The sequence below is a fragment of the Bos mutus genome, chromosome 5 (genome assembly GCF_027580195.1).
Source record: "Bos mutus isolate GX-2022 chromosome 5, NWIPB_WYAK_1.1, whole genome shotgun sequence".
In the NCBI taxonomy this organism is placed as follows: domain Eukaryota; kingdom Metazoa; phylum Chordata; class Mammalia; order Artiodactyla; family Bovidae; genus Bos; species Bos mutus.
The window spans coordinates 44,698,154-44,724,025 of NC_091621.1; the positions used below are offsets into that span (position 1 = coordinate 44,698,154).

The 25,872-nt window shown below is 55.1% G+C and overlaps 1 protein-coding gene across 2 annotated transcripts; it reads right to left on the reverse strand.

Annotated features, from left to right (window-relative positions):
* Window positions 1-25,244, reverse strand: KRT80 (keratin 80). 2 transcript variants are annotated; one of them, XM_070370832.1, is made up of 10 exons: window positions 25,088-25,235; window positions 24,536-24,953; window positions 18,242-18,450; window positions 13,632-13,692; window positions 13,264-13,359; window positions 5,198-5,362; window positions 4,575-4,700; window positions 3,741-3,961; window positions 3,230-3,285; window positions 2-3,093 (listed from the first exon to the last, which is right to left on the reverse strand). In XM_070370832.1, the coding sequence occupies exons 2-10, from the start codon at window positions 24,833-24,835 to the stop codon at window positions 2,969-2,971; spliced, it is 1,359 nt and encodes a 452-aa protein (XP_070226933.1). In that variant the 5' UTR covers window positions 24,836-24,953; window positions 25,088-25,235; the 3' UTR covers window positions 2-2,968. The 2 variants fall into 2 exon arrangements, with proteins under 2 accessions (XP_005907047.1, XP_070226933.1); XM_005906985.2 differs by having other exon boundaries at window positions 1-3,128; window positions 24,536-25,244.
* Between the last annotated feature and the right edge of the window lie 628 nt (window positions 25,245-25,872).

Here is a 25,872-nt window from a genome sequence, read left to right on the forward strand (position 1 = left end):
CAAATTAGTGTTCAGAAATTCATAATTCAGGAGTTAATAGAATAGAAAACAAAGATAATGTAAGTAGAGAACTGGGCTCGGTTCCAGGACCTTCCTGCATAGGAATGGGGTTTGTCCATCATTCCTTCTGAGTTTTGAGAGCAGAGCCCGTCTCTTAGTGGCCCAGGTGAATGGATAAACCCTGAGTGGAAGTCTCTGGTCTTTCAGCCCTGGGGCATGGCTATGCTGTACCCTGAAAGAGCTAGCTCCAGGCCTGATTTTAGTTTCCCAACTAGTCTGTTAATATCTGTTAATAACTAGTCCATAATAATATCTGCTGTAATAACAACAACGATATCACTAGTAATCCTTTATTCTTGTTGAGCTGTTACAGTTCAGAGTCCTGAAGCAAGATGTGCTACTCTCGGTAGGAATGAGCCCAGCTGTCTTGTCAGATCCCCAAACATCCTTTTAGGTAAATAGGGAAGCTGTGTGTTCCATTTTACAGATGGGGAAACTGAGGTTCCACTTGTCTCATTCCAGTGAGTGGGTGAGCCAGGACACAAATGCTTCAAAGGTCTTATTTCACCCCCAAAATTCCTGTCCTTGAGACACCTCTTCTTCCTGTTCCAGTTCCTGAGTTCCCTGAGCAAGCCCCTCTCCTCTCTGCCTTCTGCAGTTGGAGAGAGCGCCTCTCTTGACCTGATAGCGAGTTTCTCCAGGTGGAAGGGTGGGGAGCACTCGTAGGTGTTTTATTGCAGGGCTGGGCTTGGAGAAGGCCCTCGATCCTTGTTTGCTGATCTAGAATTTGATTTCACAGGATTAGGCCTGTACCTATCAGAATATATTCTGGGCTGTGCCAACCCGCACAATGGGGCAGAAGGGCTTCAGAGGGAATCCGCCACCACGTGGGGAATGCCCCATGTCTGTGCTTGCTGAGGTGGTCACATGGTTCCTGGGCATCCTGGGAGGTACTGGAACGTAGGTCAACACTGGTATAGCCTCTTTGTGGGATGGCAGGGCAGGAGAACTTTTCCATGGTCAAGTAGCACTGGTCTGAAGGTATAACTAGGTCCTTGGACTCCCTTTCCCATAACTGGAGGATTTCCAAAGTCTTATGGTTAACCTGTTTGACCAATGATTGACCAATCCTGAGAGGGGATATAAAAGCAGACAGACACACAGCTCTATCCATGAATAATCTCAGCACTTTATTTCATCCCTTTGAGGGAGAAGGGGGCATTACCCCCAAGAAGTCAGCCAGTGGGGTGGGTTGGCTAGAACATGTGCTGTCTCTCCAGGTAGTATAATATATAGCATTGATTATGCAGAAACAGGAAGGGAAGCAATAAGTTAAAAGCTATATAAGTTATGAAAAAATAATATATATACTTTTAATATCGTATATCCCCATTGAGGATTTGCTCCCATGGAAACCAATAAATAGGTGGAGAAAAAGCAGCAATCAGCACCCTTTTGAAACTTGAGGGATAAGTATATATCTGAGTTCTTTCTGGCCTGAGCGTCAATAGCCCTTCAGCGCCCCCAACAGGCCTGGAGTACCTTCTGGCCTAGAAGGGGGCCAGGGCCTTGGGCCACCCGGTCCTGGAAAATGAGATGAATGAATCAAAGACTGGGTCCAGCAGAGGAGGTGAGGCAAGGGGGAGGTAGGGAGAGGAAAGGGAGGAAGAGAAGGTGGCTTATGGCGTGGGAAGGTGGAGCTGCCAGATTCCCTGTAAGGCCCTGAAGGCGAGAGCCAAGAGGATGAAAGAGGAGCGTTCCTCTAAGCCCCAAACCTTCTTGTTGGATTGCTGCTGCAGAATTTCTCTTTAGTTAGTCACTGGGGCCCCCCAACCTGACCTCAAGGGCTCAGAAGTTCCCAGACCTGAGCGGACAGTGCCTTCTTCATGACCCTGCTGGCAGCAGAGGGGCAGACGTGGAGGAGGAAGACAGGAAGGACGTCTGATCCACAAGTGTGCGTGCAGGGGAGGGGAGGCTTGGCCTGATGGAGGGAATGGAGACCCTCAGGAGTGGGACTCATGGGAAATGGGCCTGGAGTTTCATGGCAAGGGTGGCAAGAGGAGTCTCTAGGGTCTGGTGCATACCCAAACCAGGTTTCAGGCTGGGAAGCATCTGGATGGGAGGCAGAGAGCTCAGACCCCAGGCAGGGTGGTGAGCCCCAGGATGATAGAAAGGAGAAAGGAGGGTCCAGTTCTCCTGCCCCGTCTCCCCCACTTCCCACTTCCCCCATCAGGGAGTTTGTCATGGCAAGAAAAGCTTCTAGAAAAGGTGCTTGGGAGCTGGCTGGACAGCTATCCAGTTCTGACCGTGACCTGCTGGGAGGGACTCACAGGAGGAGAGGAGGGGCATGGGGGTCTGGGCTGATCTCAGAGTTCTGGGCTCAGGTCCCAAACACCCAGGGAGCCTCCTCCCCTCACTCCCTAATACTGTCAGGTCTCCGGGAAGCCCAGGTGGTGCAGGAAAACCAGGTGCCTCCCCAGGAACTCTGGATAGTGGAGGGTGCCCATGTAGTCCCCACCGGCCCTTGGTCCGAGGCTAGCAGGGGCTAGGGGAGTGAGGGCACTCACTTTGGTTCCTAGTCAGAGGCAACACAAGAATTGAGATGTGAGTTTAGGGCAAGGGTTGGGCAAAGGGTCAAAGGCAGCTTGGTTAGAGTCCCCTGTTGTGCGAGGAGCAAGGAGGTGGAGGCAAAACCCCAATTCCAATTTACCCAGGCAGGAAGACCTCTCAGATATTGGAAGGGTGGACTGTGAGATATTGATATGGAGCCAAGTGACTTTGAGTAACTGGTGACAGTCCTGTCCCATTCCCGCAAAAAAGCAGTCACTGTTTTCAACCCTCTTCTCCATTCAGGATCAGATTTGCCTCCTTCCCAACCTGGAGGCTCCAGGCTGCTTTCTGGAGTCTAGCTTATGTCCTTGCTGCTGCAGGGGAGTGGCCTGGGGCTCCTGGGGTGTGGACAGCGGCCTTACTCTGAGACCTCTGACTCCTGCGAGAGGAACTTTTCTGACATTTCGGTGATTTTGATCACAGGGCCTTTCTTGTCCTTCTTTTTCCGAGAGGGAGCTCTTGAGAGGCCGGGCTTGGAGACAGCTACAGGGAACATAAGGGGTGGGGCAGGGTAGGGGCTGGAGGTTTGGGAGGCATTTAATATCATGCCTTTAGGGCCATGATCCCCCCCACCCACTGTCCCCCTCCCACCATGGGTTCTTGGGGCAAGCAGGCTCACCAGTTCTGCATCTGGCCTGCACAGCGCTCACCACAGTGGCTGAGGGCATGTCCATCCTGTGGGAGGAAGAGATGGTGGGATGTGAAGGGAACCTGTGGCTCAGCTCCCCTGGGATTGGAGGCCTGGGGATTAGCAGGCAGAGGCCAATTCTTGGCTGTCCTTCCCAGCTCTGGGCTGCCCTGCTGTGTGACTCTGGCTAGTCAGCTCTGTCCCCTCACCCCTGCATGAACGGCTATCATTTGCTGAGTACTGATTGGTGGCAGGTATTTGCACACGGGATTGTATGCACATGTGAGGCATACTTATCATCAGTCTATTTTCCCGATAGGAAAACTGAGAATTGAGTAAATTGGACTGAAGTTCCAGTTTGTAAGTGGCTGAGCCAGGACACGAACCCAGGCCTGCCAGGCTCACAGTATCATGCTGGGGGGTGAGGGGCTGGGTACTGGCTTCCCGTGGGGCTTCCAGTCCTCCCCTCTCCCAGGCCTGCCCCGCTGGCCCTGCTCCTTACCGGCTCTCCTCGCCCTCCATCAGCTTGCGGTAGGTGGCGATCTCGATGTCCAGGGCCAGCTTGGTGTTCATGAGCTCCTGGTATTCGCGCAGCTGCCGCGCCATGTCCTTCTTGGCCTGCTGCAGAGCATCCTCCAGCTGGGCTAACTTGGCCTTGGCATCCTGAAAGGCCAGCTCACCCTGTTCCTCGGCCACCTTGATATTCTCCTCCAGTTTCAGGCACTGAAAGTTCGGGAGGACAGAGAGAAAGAGGGGTTAGTGAGCAAGGAGGGAGGGAGAGAGCGGGTCAGGGCCAGGAGCCCCCCTCTGTCCTTGGTGGGAGTGTGCATTGGGAGGATTTGGCATGGCGTTCCTAGGCATGGTAATGGAGTGCGTTGCAGCAAGAGGCCATTCAGTTAGACCTAAGGAGACACTTTCCCAAGGCTACCAAATATGGCAGGGCTCCGCAGGAGCCTGTCCCAGCTGTCCTTCCAGGATGGCACTTCTCTGAAGGCTCGTCCTGTCTGGAAGCTGGGGCTTATGCTTCCCTTCGCTTCTCCCCCATAGGGGGGAGGCGGTGGGCTCTGGGTGTGTGTGTAGGGGACCCTCCAACATTCCAACAGCCCTGGCCAGTTTATGGAGCACTTTTACCAGCCAAGCTCATGTGGTCCTCAGAGCTGTCTAAGGACAGATGAGGAAATTGAGGCACAGGGATGCTAAGTGACCTGTCCAGGGTCACAAAGCCAGGGCTCACATAGACACAGCCTGTGTGAGCGTGTGTGTATGAAGGATATGAGAGAGCATGTGTCCCGCACTCTGCCCTGCTCCAGCCCAGGTGGGTCCTCCGGACACTCACGTGACTCTTGATGGAGAGGATCTGCGATCGGAGCTTCTGGATGCGAACGTTGAGGTCAGCGATCTCACTGCGGCTGCTCTGGAGGCTGTTCTCAAACTCGGCTGAGCAGGCAGCCCGTTCCTCCAGCTGGAGGCCGGGGAGAGGGTGGCAGTCAGGGGAGCTCACTGTGTCCCCCCAGGACCCCTGGCCCCTCCTTCTTCCTCACCCTTGGCTTCATCCCCTCCTCTGTGGCCCACCCAGGCCAGTGTCTCCCTCCTTCCCTGCTCCTGCCTCCACCACGTCCATCTCAGGATCCCTCTCTTGGCCGCCCTGGACTGAGCCCCAAGGGCCATGCCCACACGTGGACTGGAGTCACTGGGTGGCAGCACTGCCATGAGCCTCTGAAGGGTGCAGACTGTGGCTTGCCCCTGTCCCCATCATCCCTGTGGCCCAGCACATCACTGGGCTCTCACATTCTCTGTCCCTGCATGTGAACTCACTGCTGTGGACTCCATCGCCCCTGTGTCTCGCCATTCATCTCTCCTGGACTCTCAGCACCCAGAGCTGCAGGCGGCCTTAGCCATCTCTGCTGCTGCCCATCTTGCCCTGGTTGCATCCCTCTAGTCTGCCTGCCAGTCCCAAACCTGGCTCCGGGAGTACGCCTCGGCCTCCTCCAGGCTGCGAGCCGCGACGGCATCATATTGGGCCTTCACTTCCTCCACGATGCCACTCAGGTCGATGTGGCAGCGGCTGTCCATACCCACGGTCACCGACACATCCTTCAACTGGGCTGCCAGGTCCTTCAGCTCCTGATGGGGCACAGACATGGGGCCTCAGGGCTGGTGGGGGGCCCTAGACCCTCAGCCATAGTCCCCATAATCTCTTCGTTCCCTGATGGGTGGAGGGCAGGCTTCCCTCTGTCTCCCTGGAGAGATGATCAGCGGATAAACATCCCCCTGCCCTGCCTCTGCAGCAGCTTGTACTCTTAAGAAGCAGTCCCCTCAACTCCCAACTCACCCACCTGTCGGTTTTCCTCTCTGATTTGGCAGGGAGGGCCCCTCGGCTCTGGAGGCCCACCTGCAAACCTAATTCCTCTTCAGTTCCCACCATCCCTCCCTGAACCGCCCCCTACCCCAACACACACACTGCTGTATGCTCCCAGGGTGGGCCTCCTTCCTCCTGGCAGAGGAGGAAAGGGCCCAGGACATCTGGGCCTGAGGGCATTCTATCATTAGGTTCAGTGCTGTGCAGCGTGGCCTCCCCCACCCCTGCCCTCCCAGGATGGGAGCTCCTCGAGGGCCTGGCTGAGGCATTTTCACCTCCAGGCCTCCGTATCTGGCAGGGGAGTGTCCCTGCTGAATGCATGTGGGAATGGAAGCCCGTGAGTGATGAGGGCAGGAGGGGAGCAGAGGCTGACGATCATGCATCCCTGCTCTCCTGCCAGCAGCGGAGGCCAGGTGACTTCCGGGTCACCCTGGAGACTCACTGCCCCTCCCTGTCCAGCTGAGGGGCTTGCCCAGCCGCAACGACAGGATTTAGCCTCAGTATCTTTGTCTTCTTCTGTCCTTTGGGATCCTTCTTTCCCCTCCTCTCTGTCCTCCTCTTTGCCTAGAAAATGCTAGCTTGTGTCCTCAGAGACCCCTGGAAGCGGTAAAACTTCCCATTTCCCTGGGGGCTCCTGAGAGACCAGGCAGTGTGTGTGCTAAGTGCTTTCCAGGCGTATCCACGTCTCATCCTCACCAGGCTGGCTCAACTGTCAGCCCCAGATTACAGACAAGGAAGAAGCTGCAGGACCCAGAGTTGATGGAAACAGCTGTGAGGGCGGGGCTGGACCCAGAGCTTTGCCGCTCCTGCTAAGCTCCCTTAGAGGGGCAGGGACGGGAGCTGAAGCCCCACATATGCTTCTGTCATGCCCTGCAGTCAGAGGTGTGTAGCAAAGCCAATGGGGATGGGGGTCTTTGGAAGGGCTGCAAGGTGTCACCTCCAGGGCCCTGGGCTGCTTCTCTGGAGGTGCTGATCAGTAGCTCGGGCCTGGGTGGGGCCCCGCGTGGAAAGGAGGAATGGGTGTAAGCAGAGTGTCCGTGGCCAGCATTGTACAGAGTGAGTCAGGTGGCTGAGGAGCCTGACAGGCAGGGAGAGCGGCCAGGCACCCAGGGAGGCACGGCGGGGCTCAGCTCAGGGGGGAGCGGTGGGATACAGATGCACAGTTACTACTGCTGGTGTTCACAGTTCATCCTCGACCCTTACTTCAGTCATCAAGATTTGGCCAGTGTTCTCATTTTACACACATATATATATGTGTGTGTGTGTTAGTCGCTCGACTGACTGACTTGGAGCAGACAAGTCGCTTGCTTGTCTGACTCTTTGCTGCCCCATGGACTGTAGCCCTCCAGGCTCCTCTGTCCATGGAACTCTCCAGGCAAGTATACTGGAGTGGGTTGCTATGCCTTTCTCCAGGCATCTCCTGCATTGCAGGTAGATTCTTTATCTCTGTGTCACTAGGGAAGCCCTATATAAAATTAAAGAAAACTACAAAAAGACCTTTTTTTGTTTGATTCAGGATCCAAACAAGGTTCATGCGCCACCATTGGTCCGTATGTCTCTCCTCTTCTGTGGATACTCTCTTCATCTCTGTCTCTTTTATTTCCCCCCTGTCTTTTTCTTATTGAATACCTCAGGTTGCTTGCCTATAGTCTGAATCTTCCTGATTGCCCCGCATGCTGGTGTTTAGCATGCTCCTCTGGCTTCTCTATTTCCTGAAAAGGGACAATTGGATCAGGAGGCCCGCTCAGATCCAGGTTCTGTTTTTGGCTCATGACTGCATTCCAATCTTGGTTTCTGACTCTGGGCCCCCTGCTGACCCTCATCTGTCTTTTGCTCCAAGAAGCTGTGGCTGAACCTCTGGAGTCTAGATCTGCAGAGGCTGCTACTTCTGACCTGTGGCTGTGTCCCTGCGGCTGGAGACCGCGGGGGTGGGCAGCTTCGAGGCCTGCAGAGGAAGGCCACCCCTTCCCTGTCTGCTCGCCGCCTGACCCTGCCTACTAGCATCCCTGGTGATCAGGATCGCCTCCTGGAAAAGAAGTTTGAGCAGTGGCAGGCCACCTGTCTCCACCCTGGAGCTGGTGGGACCCTGAGCTCAGTGGCCAGCTATCCTTTAGAGGGTCTCGTGATGGAGGGTTTTGGTTGATCTTCAAATACATCTAACAGAGATCTCTGAGCAAGAGTGGGGGAAGACCCCACCCCCTGCGGGAACACAGGCTCATGCTCCGCCTCTGCTCCCTTGGGCCTCACTGGAGATTGACATTTTCCAGATGGAACTGACATCCCAGCTGGGGCTTGGCAGCGAACCAGTTTCAGAGATGCAGCTTGGGGCCTCCTCGGTCACCATGTGCTGGGGGTTGGCAGGCATGGGGCCATTTCAGACAAAGTTCTCCAGGGCCACTTCTTCCCCAGGCTTAAGGTGGCATTCGTTATGGGCAAGGAGAAGGCCAGGGCACTGTCAGAGCACAGGGCACTATTGCAGCAAAAGGATGGGCGAAACCCGGCTGATGGGGCAGCCTCAGGTCCTTTCTGGAAAGAGCCAGTGTAAGCATAAGCGTGGTAAACAGAAGCAGGAAGTGGAGGGCTTGGATCATCTGCAGACCTGTTCAGACATGCTGGCCCTGCCGGGCTGCAGAGGGCATAACAATGCTGACTTGTGTGGTGTGGGATTGCCACCGTAGCAGGGTTGGGTGGGGGGAGCCGGGGAGGATCTGCATCTCCAAGCGGGCAAGAATCAAGTTGATTCAGGTTTAGAGCTTTTCTTAGGAGCCAGAGTCTGAGGAGGCCTCCATATGTGTGCCTATTGTCATCGTGGCCCCCCCAGGTCAGGGAATATGGGGACTGAGGGGTAACAGTACTGCTCAGTAAAATGTAGTGTTCAAAGGCACTGGGCTCTGAATAATGTCACCTCTTATATTAGCTGGGTTAGCCCTGGCCAAGTCTTTAAACTTAGCTGAGCCTCAGTTTTCTCATTGAAAAGTGAAGTGAAGTGAAGTGAAGTGAATCGCTCAGTCGTGTCCGACTCTTAGCGACCCCATGGACTGTAGCCCACCAGGCTCCTCTGTCCATGGGATTTTTCGGCAAGAGTGCTGGAGTGGATTGCCATTTCCTTCTCCAGGGGATCTTCCCAACCCAGGAATTGAACCTGGGTCTCCTGCATTGCCAGAGAAGGCAATGGCAACCCACTCCAGTACTCTTGCCTGGAAAATCCCACGGACAGAGGAGCCTGGTAGGCTGCAGTCCATGGGGTCGCTAAGAGTCGGACACAACTGAGCGACTTCACTTTCACTTTTCACTTTCCTGCACTGGAGAAGGAAATGGCAAGCCACTCCAGTGTTCTTGCGTGGAGAATCCCAGGGATGGAGGAGCCTGGTGGGCTGCCGTCTATGGGGTCGCACAGAGTTGGACACGACTGAAGCGACTCAGCAGCAGCAGCAGCAGCTCCTGCATTGCAGGCAGACACTTTACCATCTGAGCCACCAGGGAGGCCCATTTGAAAAGTGGGTATAATTATGGAATTGAAATCAGCTGACATTTATTAAATACTCACCATGTGCCAGACACTGTTCTAAGTGCTTTAGGATATACTAGCAAAATAAATCCTCACAACGGGCCAGTGAGCTGGGTACTATTGTCCTCCCCATTTTACAGATGAGGAAATTGAAGCATAGAAAAATAAAGGAACCAGCCCAAGTCCATATAATAATGGAGCCAGGATTCAAATCCAAGCCGCCCCAAAGTCTGTGCTCTCTTAATAATTTTCCCTACTTTATAGGTTTATTGGAAAGATTAAATGAGATTACATCTGGAGAGCACTCAGCCTGGTGCCTGGAATATAGTAGGTGCTCAATAAACAACAGCTGGGAAACTATTGGTGTGACTGGAAAACGTGATGGAGCTGGGAGGAAGTGTCCAGGGCTTGAGTAGCCTGTTCCTGGAGTGGCCTCCTGGGGCACCATGAAGGCAGGCACATAGACAGGCCAGGTCCTTTTTGTAGGGGTCAGTATCCCGGGAGGTGTGCTGGCCACAGGGGCTTGTCAGTAGATTGCATAGCTAATCTCCCTGGAACCAGAGTTTGCAGGTGGGGCAGGTGGCTTTCTGGCTGGATGCAGCCAGGCCCCAGAGCACTTGGGAGCTGGGGTGAATCCTGGAAGCTGAGGGGGAGTGGGAGCCCCAGGGTGCTGTCACCAGTCAGCATCCCTGGAGGTGAGGGGAAGGGGTGTTGCCCAGGTGGGTGCAGTGTGTAGACGAGGCCCTGAGCAGCCTATAGCCACTGGCTTCTGGGCAAGGCTTTCCATACATATCCTGACCTGCGTGTGTGTCTTGGGAAGAGGGAGGGCTGTGTCCTGGGGCCCTGGGGCGGGCTATACAGTAGTGCTTTTTCCGTATCTACTCCAAAGTTGAGACTGGTGCCTGGCCCCCCCCACCCCGGGGCTATGCACATCCCACTGTGTTTTTCTTCCACCCTAGCTGGCACGGCTGGTACCTTTCTTGGACCTGCTCTGCCTGATGGGGTAGCCACTGGCCCTGTGTGGTCGTGAGCACTTGAAACGTGGTCAGTCAGAACTGAGATGAGCCAGAGGTGTAAAATACACACCAGATTTCGAAGACTTACAATGGGAAACGTGTGTGAAATAGCCCATTCATTTTTTATAATGACTACTTATTGAATAATCGTATTTTTGATATAGTGGCCTCATAGAATATATTAAAATTATTTTTTTCTGTTTCTTCACTTTAAAAAAAAATGTGACTCCTAGAAAACTTACAATTACCTATGTGGCTTGCATTATATTTTTACTAGGCAGGGCCAGCTTAGAGACCCATTGGTATGGGGAATCTTTATGGGTCAGTGTTGCCCTCTCAGCCTGCGGAGGTACATGGAGGGAAACTCAAAGCTCATGTCCCGACACCAACTTGCCACCTTGCTGCTACCCAAAACAATAATAACTGCTATTGTTTTACATATGGGCATTATATAATGTGTAATAATAAAAAATATTATTTTCTACATTATATACTATATAACCATATTTTATTATTTTAATTAATATGTTATTATAATATTATATTAATATGTTAGAAATAAAACAATAAAATATGATGATATAGTATACAATATAGAAAATAATATTTTATTATTATACATTATATATACTGCACATTATATAATAATATATACTATATATATGCTACATTACATACATTGTTATAATATATGATAGTATCAATATAATATGGTAGTATCAATATAATATAGTATAAATACAATGTGATATGATATAATAGAATGTATATGTAATAATTGGGTCGGCAAGATCCCCTGGGGGCCCAGCAACCAACTCCGGTATTCTTGCCTGGAGAATCCCATGGACAGAGGAGCCTAGCGGACTACAGTCACTGGGGTCACAAAGAGTCAGACACGACTGAGTGACTGAGCATGTACGTACGTGTAATAATGCACTCTTGCATTCACTGTGGCCCGTTCTCCACAGCAGCCCCCCAACAGCACCCTGCCTCCGTCTCCACCAAGGGCTGCCCATCCTGCTTAGAATAATGTCCACACCCCATCCTGGGCCTCTGGCCCTGCACGACCTGGCCCTTGCCCACTCTGTCTTAGCCACAGCTGCCACTTTCCCTCCCAGGATCACATCATTCCCATCTCAGGTGTTTCATACAGCCCTTCCTTCTGCTGAAGCATTTTCAAGTCTCTGCTGAGTTGGAACTTTCCAGGTTGGGGCTTCACCCTCCTCAGAGACACATGGCCCCAACCCCTCTAGCACTAAGGCATGGCCCAGTTTCTTTGCATACCAGCAACTTTTCCCCTCCAAAACGATCTTGTCCAGATGTGTTTATTAGCCTATCACCCGTGCCGTCTTAGCTAAATTGTGCTCTCCTGAAGGCAGGAAACTTGCCCGCCTGGCTCACAGCTGTGAGATCAGTGCCTGGCACCTAGCAGGCATGCCATAAACATTTGTTAAGTGATTTACCCCATCACAGCATGATGAACCTGCCACTATCACTCTCCGCATTTAACAGATGAGGAAAGTGAGGCACAGAGAGGAGAAATAACTTGCCCCAAGTCACAGAAATGAGGGGAAAAAAAAGAGTCAGGATTGGGGCCAAGGGCTGCCAAGTCCAGAGGGAGCCGGCAGCCTGCTGTGGGGCGGGGCCCAGAAGTAGAGCAGGTGTGTCTCCTCAGTGCTCAGGTATATGGCTGGCTATGCCCAGCCTTCCTCGGCTATGTCTCTACACCCGTAGGGCCTCCGCCTGGCCCCGGCTCCCTGAGATGTTGGCGAGCAGGATGGGCTGGAGGCCCTGAAACTGTGGCCCTGCTGACGTCTGCTGGGCGGTACCAGCCCTGGTGAGTGTGGGTAGAGGAAGCTCTTACCCACTTCCCAAGCCACTCAGTGGGCACGGTGCCCTGGTGAGCCCCTCAGGGCTTAGGCCGGCCGCAGAGGACCCTGCTGGGGACAAGAAGCGTTTTGGGGTGGTCTGCCCATGAGGGCTGCCTCCCTCATGTTGGCAAGGGTTGGGAGGGTCTCTCTTCTGCTCCCTCCCATGGCTGCACAGAGGTCTCAGGTCCACGTGTAGCCACGAGGCCCAATTTCCCTCTCCACAGGGTCAGCAGCCCTTCAGGCCACCCGAGCAGATCTTTCTGGTTGCAGTGGTGACTTTGACCCCTGCTCTGCCCTGGGCTGCATTGCCATAGCTTGGCACCAGCGGCTTACAGCACACAGGCTGCTGTGCCCTGTCACACTCAGTAATGGTCCTGCCTGCTTGTAGCTGAATCAAAGCATCACTCCATCAGCCTCCTCACTCCTGAGAAGATGGGGAATGTAGAGAGGAGAACACATATCCCAAAGGAAGCCCAGGAGGTAGATGCTGCCAAGGGGCAGAGCCCAGAATTCATCTGCTGGTGGCACAGCAGATGGGACAGGCCTTGCTGGGCTACTGTCCCCCCAAGGACAGTGAGAACCTAGGGACAAATGAAAATGTGTCCGGGGGCTCCTCTGTCTGCATTTACTGGGACTGGGATTTTTTTTTTTTTGGCCATACCACATGGCTTGTGGGATCTTAAGTTCCTTGACTGGGGATTGAACTCATGCCTCCTGCAGTGAAAGCAAGGAGTCTTAACCTCTGGACCACCAGGGAAGTCCTTCCTGAGTCATTTTTGTCTGGCAGAAGTTTGTATTGTCTGATTACCAGAGAATCTGTCTATAAATCTTCCCTGTATGATCCCCAAATGGGGGAGGGTGCCTTGCAGGCCTACAAGAGCTAGAGCTGTGGGTGTTTGCAATTTAAGCTGCAGGGATGAGAGAGAAATTAGTTCAATAAGAACTACTGTTCAAAGCCTCCTGGCTCACCACTCCAAGGCCAGTTCCTGACCCTGCCCCGGATGTACCTGGGCCCCCTTCATGCCCTCAGTGCTCCCCAACACACGAAGGTGGGGCTTTCCCTGAGAGAGGCTTTGTGGGAACCTACCATGCTCCGTGAGATGAGTGACGAGGGGACACAGGTTATTGACTGCCGCACACAAGGGGTGTAGGAAATTGTTGCATCTGTGGCCAGCAACAGTGAGCGATGCTGAAGTTTCCACGACCCTGCATCCCTTACCCAGGGACCAGTTGGCTTTCGGCTCAGCGGGACCCCGGCCCCGTCTTCTCACCTGCTCATAGATGCTTTTCATCAGCTCCACAAAGCTCTGCAGGCCTTTTAACTTGGTCTCCAGTTCCGTCCGTCGAAGACATTCTGCATCCAGGTCCTGGGGGTGGGAGCAGTGGTGAATGATGGGAAAAGGAATGGAGGGATCCCAGGGCAGGGGTATGGTAAGGGGGATTTTGCTTCCTGAATATGATGGGAGAGATTCCCGGAGAAGACCTGGCTCAGAGCCTTGGAGGAGGGTGGGGACAGGTGCTTAGCTTTCTGCCTGTGGTCTTGGGACTCAGCCTGTGGGGCCTTTGTTTGGGGATCCTGAGCAAAAGAGGGCAGAGGGTCCCTGGGGAAGGAACCCATCGGGTAAGCTGGGGAGGCTACCTTCTTCAGCTGGACGAAGGTGAACTCCATGTCCGTGCGCTTGGAGATCTCGTCCTCATACCTGGGAGGTAGGGAAGGAGGAGAAGGGGAGCCAGGGAGACACACACACAGAGCCTGCTCAGCTGGATATGGTGGACTTAGCAACAGTTTGCTTAACCCTCCTTGGGTGGGGCTTGGGGCCTCTGCAATCCCTTTGGCGCCTTGTGGCAGTTAGAAAAAAGGGGTCCCTTCCTTGAGGAGGATGCAGCCCCTTGTCTCTATGACATGTCCCCTCTCCTCCCTGATACCACAGTGTTGGCTCTGGGGAAGCAGGCATCCCGCCCCTCATGCTTACTCCTTCCTGATGACCAGCCATTCCTCTCCCAGGGGCATCTGCCCCTTTCCTGGCTCTGCTCCACATTCATCTCTTCCCGGAAGCCTCTCCTGATTGCACAGTCCCTTTACCCTGATGTTTTTGTTCCCTTATCTTTATCCCATCTCCTCCCCCGAGAGTCTCAGTTTCAAACAAGCTGTGCCTTTTGTAGTGTCTGCTCCAAGCATCTTGCTCACGTCATCCTCTCCTAACTCCACCCTTCCCCGAAGCCCCACGCTTCTCCCACTGCTTTGCTAGACAGCAGGACACTATGCCATCTTCCCTCTGGAGAGAGGGCAGGAAGGCATGGGTTTTGCAGTCAGATGGGCCCCCCCATATGTTTCAGGGCAAGAAACTCCTCCCCTCCCTTGTCTCTTGGGGTGTGCACGTGCATAGGCGCATGTGTCATGGGGGCTGAAATTCACCAGCACTCCAAAGCTGTGTTCCCTCTCTTCTCAGATGTGTCTCCTCCTTACACATGTGATGAGATGTGTCGAGTACACCTCGTGTTCAGAACCAGGACACTGCTGGGTGGGGAGATGGGATCCCTGGATCCTTGACCTTACCCTCTGGGCCCCCAGGATGGATGTCTGCCTGCGGCATGCTTCCCATCCCAGCTCTGCCTGCCCCAACCGACGTGGGGATTCTGTGGCTTCCTGTTGCCTTTCCTCCTCTCTAGGGAATGCCTGAATCATTGGCGGCTCTAATTACAGCCGCCTGCCTGCCCCAGTCCCTGACCTCACAGAAGGGGCAGCATCACCCATCACCCACGTCAGGTAGCTGGACCTGCCACCCCCAGGCCTTCTCTTTCACTAGCCTCCCAGAGGGACTAAGGGGAGCAGACCCCAGAGCACGAGAGCCTGTAGAGCACTCAGCTCCCTGAAATTCAGTATGTGGAGGGTCCACACTCTCCCTGGCCACTGCGGGCTTCCAGAATCTTTGAGGGTCCCTGAGGGTGCAGGCCATGGGGACAGGGTGGTGCTATGGGTCAGGGAGACTGGTCTGTAATCTGAAGCCTTCCAAGGCAAACAAAATGCCTCTCCTGTGACCCTCAGAGCCCCCAGCCAGGGGTGTTCTCTTGGTCTTGTTTCACAGATCAGAGGCTCAAAGAGAGGCTTGGAAGCTTGAGTCATGTGCTGGTTAAGAATGGGGTTCCAGAGCCAGACTATTTGGGCTCAAATTCCGGCTTTCTTGCTAAGTAGCTATGTGACCTTGGATAGGCTCCTTCTACGTGCCCTTGTCACAATAATGTTAATTTCATGAGGATTAAATAAATGAACACATAAAGCATTTACAAAGGTGCGTGACACCCACCAGAGCTACTGCTATTATTATCACCATCCTCTCCAACACCAGGGCTTCCGTGGTGGCTCAGACGGTAAAGAATCCGCCTGCAATGCGGGAGACCTGGGTTTGATCCCTGGGTTGGGAAGATCCTGTGGAGAAGGGAATGGCTACCCACATCAGTATTCTGGCCTGGAGAATTCCACGGACAGAGGAGCCTGGTGGGCTACGGCCCATGGGGTCGCAAAGAGTCAGAGACAACTGAACGACTTTCACTTTCACCAACACCATGTCCCAGCTCAGCCCCTCTCTCTCAGCGTTTCCAGAAAGAAACCATGGGGATTCTCACTGCAGACAGAGTGGGCAGGTCTCTTCACACTCCTCACAAATGCTTAGGGCTGGGCTGACCTGAACAAGTTTCCCTCTGGGACCTGGGGGCCTCGGAAAAATTTCCTGACTTGTGGACAGGGGTCTGGGAGCTCCAAGCTGAGAAGCACAAATTGGCTGGCCCTCCCCAAGCAAGCCCTCTGTCTAGCCTCTCCCCTCTCCTCTGATAACAGAGTTCTGCCTGCCTGGGAACAGGACATTGGAGAGAGCTGTCCAGTGGGAGCCCTCTGAGGTGCCAAACCTCCCCTTACCCTTCACTGCCCTTCTCAGCTTTCCCACCTCCCTTCTCATCGACTCCACTGCAATTCAATCCCAGTTCACCCCTAGACAGCTTGCACAATTATACACAACATTTCTGAATCACTTGCTATGTGTCCTTGGGCAAGTTTCTTCCCCTTGCTGGGCCTCTGCTTCATCCCTAGTAAACAGAGGGGATAGTCAGCTAATCCTTGAGGTCCCTGCTACATCAGAGCTTCTAGAAGTCTCCATTCCTATAGAGGCTTATGCAACTCCATGTCCCCCATTCACTTCCAATCCCCTGCCCGTATGCTAGCCGCCAGCTCCCAAACCCATTCTCAGCCCTTTTCAGCTGGTCACACCCGTACCCTCTCCACCCCCCCAAACTTGTTTATTTCTAGGAGTGAAGCTGATCTCATCGGCCTTGTAGAGGCAAAGTACACCCCTCCCTGTCAGGGCTTGGCCTGGCATCTCCTGGCCTCTGGGGGCCCCAGGCTTTGCACAGCCAGGCTGCAGCTTTCCTGGCTCTGACCTGCAGACCCAGAAACCCTCCAGCCTCACCTTCCCCAATTCAGTGGGCTCCCTACCCAGAGAGGGGGAAGAGAGGCCCTGAGCCTAAACAGTAAAATCAGGCAGCAGATGGAAACCAGGCAGCAGGCCAAATGAGGGGGCTGAGCCAGATTAAAACAACAAGCAGTGTTTGTACAGAACTTCCAGTTACAAAGTGCCTCCACGATGCGATCCGGCTGCTCTCCTGGGAGCAGCTTCACACAGTAGCTTGCCAGGCGAGGGATGGGACTTTGTACTCCTGGCTGTGTGACTAAGGACAAGCCCCCACCCTCTCTGGGCCTCTGTTTCTGTCTCCATAAAAGGAGAATCCAAGTCCACACCCAGCTCTGCTATTCTCTGATCCTTTGTAGGCCAAGGACCTGCTATGTATCAGTGAACTGAGTCTTGGGTTCTGGCACACCAGTGAGATTTCCCTCGTCGCCGTCAGAATGGGCAGTCTAATTCCCTGTATTTCCCAAGGACCTGGAAGGGCAGGGTAGGGGGAGAAGTGCCCCCCGCCCAGGTCAGGGAGGGGCCCAGCCAGATCCACAGATGAGGAAACCGAGGTCCCCAGAGAGGGAAAAGCTTCCTGTGTGACCATTCCTTCTGCATGTGGTCTGAGCAGGGGAGGCCACGCAGAGAGGCCTCGAGGAAAGGCTGTGCCACAGCCCAGGACTCCTGACAGGCTGCCTCCGCCCTCCGTCTTGGGAGGCTTTGGGCCTTACCTCAGATCACAAGGCCTGGATCTGGCCCAAGTCCTGCAGAAGGTAGGGGCTGCTTCAACCGCACCCTGTCCTTCCTTCTCTCTGGCTGGGGGCCTCCAGCAAAGAGACCAGCCTCTCTGCTCTGGCCCAGCTTCCCTGTCCTTAAAGCCCTGACCATTGTCTGGTCAGAGAAGGTCACCTCTCCTTTGAGCTACTCAAGTTAACTAGTCTGCCTTTCTAGACTGGCCAATTCAGTGCAGCAAACTGCTTTGTGCTGGGCATGGAGCCTTCTCGGGGGGGCAGAAGAGTGGCCATTTTTAACCTACAGTAGCCATGCCAAACTCTTGGCTTCCTCCTCACACCAGCCTTAGCTTGGTATCAACCATCACCATTCCCACTCCACACAGGAGGACACAAGGTTCGTGTATGAGGCAGCTTGCCCGAGGTCACAGAGATGGTGAGGGGTACGGGCAAGGAGTAACCCCCTCCCATGGGGCACAGTCATACCCAAGCCCAGACCCTTAACAGCTGGGCCGTTCTACCTGCCAGCTGCGTGTCCCCCCAGTCTGTGTTTTCCATGTCTCTCTAGACCCCAAGTCTACCATCGAGTTCAGGCGTGTCTTACCTCTAGGCGATTGCTTCTTTATGTAAACAAACCTCATCATTTCTGCCCCCTGCCTTCCCTTACCCTCTTCCCTTTTCAGCTCAAGAGAGTTCAAAATCTCAAGCTACAGCCAAAGCAGGAGCCCATCTATTGCTCTCGCTAGTGACACAATTTCCCATGGACTTGGGCGCAAGGGGAGGGCGTAGGGGACAGGGCTGCAATGCCCAGAGGCTAGCAAGCGCAGCGTAGCTGTCAGCCAGCATGAGACTGGCTTTGTTGTAAGGGTCACTGCTTGGGATGTAGCTGTAGATTCACTGCCTTGTCTTCCCGGGATCTAGAATACTGCTAGCACTTTGCAGCTCTTTAGTAAGTAAGTATGGACTAAAGACTGGTTTTTCAAAGAAGTTTTCTCTTTTTCTGGCCTGGGCCCCCAGACCTTGCCCCCACGCGTGAAGGTTGGTCCCCACCCTCGGCCCTCATAGGGCTCCCCTACCTGATCCGGAAATCTTCCACCTTCTCCAGCACCTGCAGCAGGTTGGCCTCGAGCTGGCCCCGCTCCTTGCTCACTTTGCGCAGCTCCTCCTGCAGCCGGCCTTGGTACTCCTCATAGAGGTGCCCAAGGTCAAAGGTGGCCGAGTCCTGGCTCTGCAGGAAGTGCCAGCGGGTCTCCAGCAGCTGGTTGCGCTGCTCCAGGGCTTGCACCTGGGAGAGCGGGAGGGTGGCAGTGAGAGGGCCAGGTGTGCCCCCGCCAGTGCCACCCTCCCCCCACCCCGGGGGCCTCCATGGGACGTGGCAGCTCATCTACTCAAGAGGCACCCGCCTGGGGCCCTCACTCAGCACCTTCAGGTGGCATCTCCAGTTACTGATTGTTCAACTGCAGATGGTGCGATAAGGGGGGGAATCCGAGAATCCCAGAGAGGCACAGCCAATTAGCCAAGGTTTCTTACAGGAGGGGCAGGACCAGCGAGATGAGGGAAAAGGGACCAAGCTGTGAAGGTGCCCACATATGACAGGTTCTCCAGGCTGCCTGGGGCTTGGGTGGGAGACCCCAGGGAACGTGGGGTGTCAAGAGGCCTGTCTGCCGCCCACCTAGACAAGCCTGGTCTCATCTAGCTTTGGAAACCGCAGGGTAGGGCCTGGTTAGTTCTTAAGTGCTAATCCTCCTAACATCCCTGGACTTGAGGTCTGTCCAAGCCTCAGTTTCCCCAGCTGGAAGTCAAGGTTGATGTCACTTGCTCTGCCCACCTGCAGAGAGAAAAACCTGGGGAGGTGCTTTGGAGCAGCAAACAGCAAATGCTCCTGTGGTCCCTGCTGTACACACGGCCTTGTTCTTTGAGCTGGACATCTTTAACTCAAACCCCCAAACAACCCTCCGGGGAAGGTATTGTTATCAGCTGCACTCCACAGATGACGAGACAGGGCACAGGGAGGGGAAATTACCCTCCCAAGGTCACACAGTTAGCAAGCGGCAGGCCTAGGGGTGGAATGTAAGCACTTTGAGGTTTAGAATCTTTGAGCTGCTGCTCAGCAGGCCTCTGGTCTGCTGCAAGTTCTCTGCGGGGCCCCGTTGCCCTTGCTGGGCTGGCTTCTGCCTCTAGTTGGGGCCGGACTTGCCTTGAGGACAAAGCCTGGGGGGGCTCTGGACCCAGGGCTCCTCTGAAACTCTGCATCCTTCACACCCTCCTGCTCAGAGGGTTTTGCATGGATTTGCAAATCCTGCAGGGATTTGCATGGCTCCCACCCCAGCCACTGGCCAGCAGGAGGGCAGAGTCCCTCTTGGGTCCTCTTATTCCCTCCATCCAGTTCAGCCCAGCGGAGCTTGGGAGTCCCCCTCCCTCTTCTGCACCCTGCCTGTCCTCTCCAGGCCCAGCCTCTCCCTTGAGCATCATTCTCCTTCCTACCATCCCAGCCCCCGTTCCATGTGCTCCCAGCACCCCGCTGTAGGAAGCCTCCCCTCTTCCCTCCAATATCTGACCCTTGGTGTATCTGTTTCTCGTTTGTCCTCATCTACCACCCTCAACGTCAGACTGAGAGCCATCTGCATGCCTCTTGGGATGTGGCTAGGGCTACTGAGGCAAGATGGGTGGCTGGGGCTGAGCTCCTGAATGGGGCAGGCTGTTGTCATGATAGCGTTGTGACAACCAGCTCAATTATGTTTCCTATGACCACAGTGGGCAGCCGAAAGTCTTTCCATCCACTGCTGGCACCAGCTCCCAAAATCACAGCCCGAAAGAGCCAGAACCACAGACCAGCCTTTTGGATCAGCTGGTCTATACCCTTCATTTATAGAGGAGGAGATGGGGACCCAGGGCAGTCAGGTGACTTGTCCAGGCTCACACAGCAACTCCGTGGCCCAGCTTCTTGACAGGCCCATCTGATGGCGGCTGCCAACTCTGGACTTTCGTGTTCCCGTTCCTCCTGAACCTGGGTATCAGGTGGGCTCTCGCCCTCTCTGTCTGCCCTACCCACATCCCCGGGTTTCCCTGAGATCTCTGATGCCCTGGGGGAGGCCCCTTGGACACTTGCAGGAGACGACATCTGTGGGAACACTCAACAATGGTGTTTGTGGGCTGCCATTCCCCTCCTTAACTCCCATTTGTACTGGTAAATTCTGCTTGAAGCCGACTTTAAGCTGTGTGCTGTCGTCACAGCCAAACAGGTTCAGTAGGGATGCGGTCAAGAGGGTTTCTGTCGTACTTGCATGTGTGAGGGATTGCTGGGGGTGGTGGGAGGTTTCTGCTCACTCCACCTGCCCTACGTTTTGACAAGTAGGAGCCCCGTATTTATACTGAGGGTAGGGTTGAGACAAGAGATGTGAGGCTCCCTCCTCCACCCATAAGCAACACAGAACCCTTTGGACCAGGAAGTCCTCCCCATAGTCTTACTTTGATACCCTATGCTTCGGTACTCGCTTGCTGGGAGACGGTATGCATTTGGCCAGCCAGTCTAGTCAGAGGGCATTTTTGGTTGCAGGGGATTTAGGGAAGCCTCCTTTTACTTGGGGGAGTTGCTTGTTGTCTCAGTGGGTGGGGATGAGAACTCACCCCCAACCCAGAACCTTCCATGCTGAAAGGCTCCTCCCTCTGGAAACAAAGGCGAGGGAGGGCCGGAAATCCCAGTACCCTGTGAGATGCCAGCTTCACTTCTTTCAACCTGTCAAGGCTGCCAAGCACTCCCCTCTTGTTCCTCTTTCTGCCTCTCCTGGCTGACCCCTTGGCCTTTGATCTAGGCAGCAGCTCTAGGAGGAGCCTTGGAGACCAAGGCTGTGGTCTACCTGCTTCCCATTTTACAGATGAGGAAACTGAGGCTCAGAAGCACAGAACTCACTGTGACTCAACTCCAGGGTCGTGGGCCTTCCGGCTCAAAAGCAGGCCCAGACGAGGGTGGAGAGAGACGTACTTTCTGTTTCGGGGAACTGAGCAGCATGGGCTGGGCTGGGCTGGGGCCCTCCTCAGGAGGGAGGCTGACTGTCTGGGGGGCTGCATGTGCCAACCCATGGGCCCACAGCCCAGGCAGGTGAGTGTGCAGAGTGATGCCTCTGGTGCTTCCTCAGGAAGGGGGTGGTGTCAGATCCCCTGCCTCCAGCCTCAGCTTGGCTTTGCCCAAGAGCCTCAAGGTCTCTCCATCAGGAAAGGCTGTTCTGTGCTTTCCTGCGTGCAGGCAGGGGGGTGGCCCCAGGGGCTTCCAGAGGCTACACAGGCCAAGGGAAGACACTGTGCCCACCCCTCTGGGTCCTTTCCCTACAGCCTCCTTAGGCGTAACTGGCAATGCTTCCTCTTGTTCCATCTCCACCGCCTCTGGTGTCTGCAGCTGAAGGCCCAGCCTGGAGCCTCTGCTGTTGTCAGCATGGCCCTCGCGCTACCCCCCTGGCCTCCTTTCCTGCTGCTGCTTCTGCTCATCCTCCTTCTTCATGGCTGCAGCTGTACTAGTCTCTTGACTGGCATGAAGTCAAGGCTACCCTCGGAGCAGGAGCAGAGCAGGGAGTTGGAATCTGAAGCACAGAGAGGGGAAGTGGCTTGCCCAAGGAAACACAGCTGCAAGTGAAAGAATTGTCACTGCTCCAGGGCCCCTTGGGGGCTCCTGTGGGTCTCCTTGCTAACCCTTCTCCTCTTCCTCCTGCTCTTCCTCAATGATCTCTGATTTCTCTGGGTGCCTCAGAGGGCCCAGGAGGGAGGGCCACCCTGCCAGTCTCTTCTCTTTGCCTAGAACCCTACCCCTGCACTGGTGATGGCATCTCACCCTGGGCTCCTGCAGCTCTTTCCAGCTCCATGCTGCATCCCTACCCACTAAGCTCCTCCACCTCACCCTCCAGCAGGGCCCTTCCCTCCTTCTTCCCAGGCTCCTTCCTGCTTGCATGCGAGCTAAGTCGCTTCAGTCATGGCCAACTGTTTGCGACCCTACGGACTGTGTAGCCCACCAGGCTCCTCTGCCCATGGGATTCTCCAGGCAAGAGTACTGGAGTGGGTTGCCATGCCCTCCCCAGGGGATCTTTCTGGCCCAGGGATTGAACCCATGTCTCTTATGCCTCCTGCATTAGCAGGCGGGTTCTTTACCATTGGCACCACCTGGGAAGCCCTTCCTGCCTGGCAGGGACTAAATGCCCTGGGCTGGAGTTCTCTGGGCTGGACCCATGTATGGCCTTTTCAATATAACAAAGAGAATATACCTGGTACCTGGTGAGGGCTTTCTATGTGTTTTTCAGAAATGATCCCATTTGATTCTGACAAGCCCATGACACCAATGTATACTGAGGCCCAGAGAGGTTAAATAATTTCCTTGAGATGACACAAACGTGAGAGGTGAGGCCAGGATTCAAACCCAGAAATGTGACTCCGGGTTTCACATTCTAACCTCTGCTTGCTTCCACTTGGGCCCTCGTGGTCTTTTCAAGGAGGGATACGAGCGAATAACAGACTTTCTCCATAGAGTTGGTGGATCAGTTGGGTTTCCCTGGGCAGAGCTCCAGTGATCAGGATCCCCAAGGGGCTGGCACCCCCAGTTTCCTGCCTGCCACTATGGAGAGCACTGGTCTCAAGGCCAAGCTTGAACTGGGGGTTGGGAAACTCGAGTTCTTCTAAAGACCTTCGAGGGCATTGTCCTGACTCTGGGAACAGAACCCAGACCCCTCGGGCCCCTCCCTGTGCCTACACACCCCTCCTGTCCCCATGGCAGAGGCACAGGGTGATATCAGCCCTGGCGTTCACGGAGAAAAGCCACCCATCGAAGCCAAATTACATAGCTCATGAAGCATTCCTTTTAAGGGATTAAGCTGTGTTTGGAGAGGAGGTGGTTCTGCAGGGACCTGCCTCCCTCGGGCAGCGGGCTCTTCTCCTAGGGTGGACCGCCTGGCAGTCTGAATGCTGTGCAGCCACCGGGGGTGATGGAGGGAACGCTCCGGCTCAGGGGATGGTTGTTCTCCAGTTGTCACTCCCCCTACACACCCCTACCCCAGGCACCCCAGGTGTGGGTGCAGGAATGCTGGTCTGGGCACTCAGATGTGGGGGCGAGGTGGGGAGAAATGACTCCCATTTCAGAGGCTTTGTGTCTCACAGACCTGAGTTCAAGTCCAGACCTTGCTGGTTGTGTGACCTTGGGTGAGGCGCTTTGCCTCTGGGCTGCTCCGTCTCCCCATCGGCGCGGCCGGGGAACCAGCCGTTGTGGAGTGCTGGGCAGTGGGGGCAGAACTCCAGCTGGGACTCCAGGTCTGTTACTTCATTCCCCCTGCCCTCCTCGGTGAGCCCCCACCTAGTGGAGGACACCAACCATATGTAGCGGGACACAGAGGCAGGGAGAGCAAGGGGCAGAGAAGGACCCAGCCAGCCCGGGGCAGAAGGAGAGGGGAGTGAGAAAGCTGTAAAATGGCCATAGAAGTAACTTCTTTCCTAAGGTTGAAGGAAATAGAAATAAATATGCACTCAGCACAGTTCCTGGCTCAGGGTAAGCAGTTAATCAACAGTAGCTGTTACTATCTATTATTCTCAGTCAGGGCGGGAGGGAGCAGAGCTGGGAGGGCTGGTCATGGGAGGTTTCTTGCAGGAGGTGAGTGAGGAGCAGGTTTGGGAGGTGGACAGGACTTCCTTGGAGCTCTTGAAGCCCCTACCCTGGGCCAGAGCTTGACACCAGTGCCCAGACCAGAATGCTGGTCATGGCAGCGAGTCCAGGAAGTGAGGTGCAAGGGACTCAATCACTCTACTCTGGTCAGGACATGGAAGACTGGCTGACGGCCTGTTTCAGACTCGCAGCACCCATCCCCCGCATTCCTAGCTCCTGAGGAACCACAGGTGTACCCCATGCCGCTCAGCTTCCTTCCAGCTGCCCCACAGGTCCCCTTGCCCATGTCGGCGCTTCTGACCCTGGGAAGCTGAACAGATCCAACGGCCTGGACAGGAAGGTGGGCCCTGTCGGTCCATCGTGGAGTCTGACTGCAGCCCATGCCTCCATCAGCTGTTCCCAAGAGGGGGCCTCCTCTTGGTCACACTCAGAGACCCTCCCTAGTCCCTGCCTGAGGGGAGGGTGACCCCAGGCCATGCAGTGCGTTATTATCCAGACATCCCTCAGAGGCAGGCCATCCTGACGTCCTTTTCTCTCCCATGTCAGGATGGCTAGGGACTTCCCCCTTCTGCTTCTCTCAGCTCAAAGCTAGGCCTCGAAGTTGGCAATGCTGGCTTCCCATTGGCTGGGCTGGGGCGGGGGTGGGGCATGATGCTGGGGGGAATTACAGAGCTTAGCCACCTGCCCCAGCCCGACTGGCCTTAGTTTGGGGACCCCTCCCCCCACTTCTGCTCACCTTGCCAATCAGGGAGGCGAATTTATCGTTGAGGACCTTCATTTCCTCCTTTTCGTTGTTCTTCTGCTGCTGGATGGCTGGGTCCACCTTGAGATCCAGGGGTACCAGCAGGCTGGGGTTCACGGTCACCTTGGAGACGGTGCCGGCTGTCCAGCAGCCTGTGAGGCTGTGGGAGCTGAAGCCCGGCTCGGGGGGCCCGCAGCTGCTCCATCCAGCGGTCGCAGGCCGGGGGCTGCCCGCCGGGGTCACCTCACAGCTGCTCAGGCTGCTAAAGCCAACGACGCAGGAGCGGCAGGCCATCGCCGCCCCCGGGTCCCAGAGCGCGCAGGGCGCAGGGACCGGCGAACGAGCCTTTGCGGGGTGGCGGTGGCTTGCTCCCGTCGCAGGCAGGGCAGGCTGGGGACTGAGGAGCAGACACCTGTCGCACAGTGCTCATTAGCTCCACGAGGGCGGGACGCCTCCCCTCCCAGCCAGACCAACCTGTTAGATGATGCGGCTCCCGCCCCTCCCCCCGGCACCATGTACCCATCTCCTCCCCGGGCAGGAATTTACCAGGCTGAGGGGGCTGCTCATTGTCATTGGCCTCCCAACCAAGCCTGGCCTGGCTCCAGGGGAAGGGGACATGGGCTGGGCTGGGCTGGCTGGCTGGCTGAGGGTGGGGAGGTAGTCAGAGGAAGGACAGATTCAACAAGGAAGGACAGAGAGAGAGAGAGAGAGAGAGAGAGAGAGAGAGAGAGAGCACGCGTGAGGAGGGCGAGAGCAATGCCTCTCACCGCAGACCTCATTGCATACCTGAAGGCTGACGTATCTAGGCTTACATACCTCTGGAAAAGATGAGGCAAGCGCAGTCCCTGGGCTCCCAAGTGTAGGGCAGCCGTCCTGGGCACCGTGCCAGCCTGGCATTGGAAAATAGCACGTTGACTGTTTATTTTCTATCTGTGTTTAAGAGTCACCCTGACTTCTCCTTTCTTCTTCTTTCTTCCCCCAGCTCTCCCTTCTCCCTGCCTTTGATCTATTATTTATTAATCACCTTTACGTGCATCCCCCTGTCTCAGGGGCTGGAGAGGAAATACACGGTCAAGAGCAGTTGTCTTTGGATGACTGAGACTTGGTTCGAGACTCAGCACTCACCCCTGGCGTGGCCTCCAGCAGGCTCCTTGACTTCTGTCCTTTTGTGTTAAATGGGGGTGAATATACCAACCCCATAGGAGATGGTACATGCAGAGAATCTGGGAGAGGGTGGGCACCCAGCCCTCTGTGGATGGTGGCTGAGACCCGAGCCCACCTTCTGGGAGCTGAGCCTGGAGGGCAGAGGGCCCTGGTCAAGTGCAACTCTG

What these genes read in the sequence shown, in the direction of transcription:
- KRT80 (XM_070370832.1), bottom strand. Translation starts at nt 24,835, where the DNA reads ATGGCCTGCCGCTCCTGCGTCGTTGGCTTTAGCAGCCTGAGCAGCTGT. An exon ending in TCGCCTCCCTGATTGGCAAG is followed by an intron (nt 18,451 to 24,535) that starts GTGAGCAGAAGT and finishes CCGCTCTCCCAG; the next exon opens with GTGCAAGCCCTGGAGCAGCG. An exon ending in AGGCGTACTCCCGGAGCCAG is followed by an intron (nt 4,701 to 5,197) that starts GTTTGGGACTGG and finishes CCCGGCCTCCAG; the next exon opens with CTGGAGGAACGGGCTGCCTG.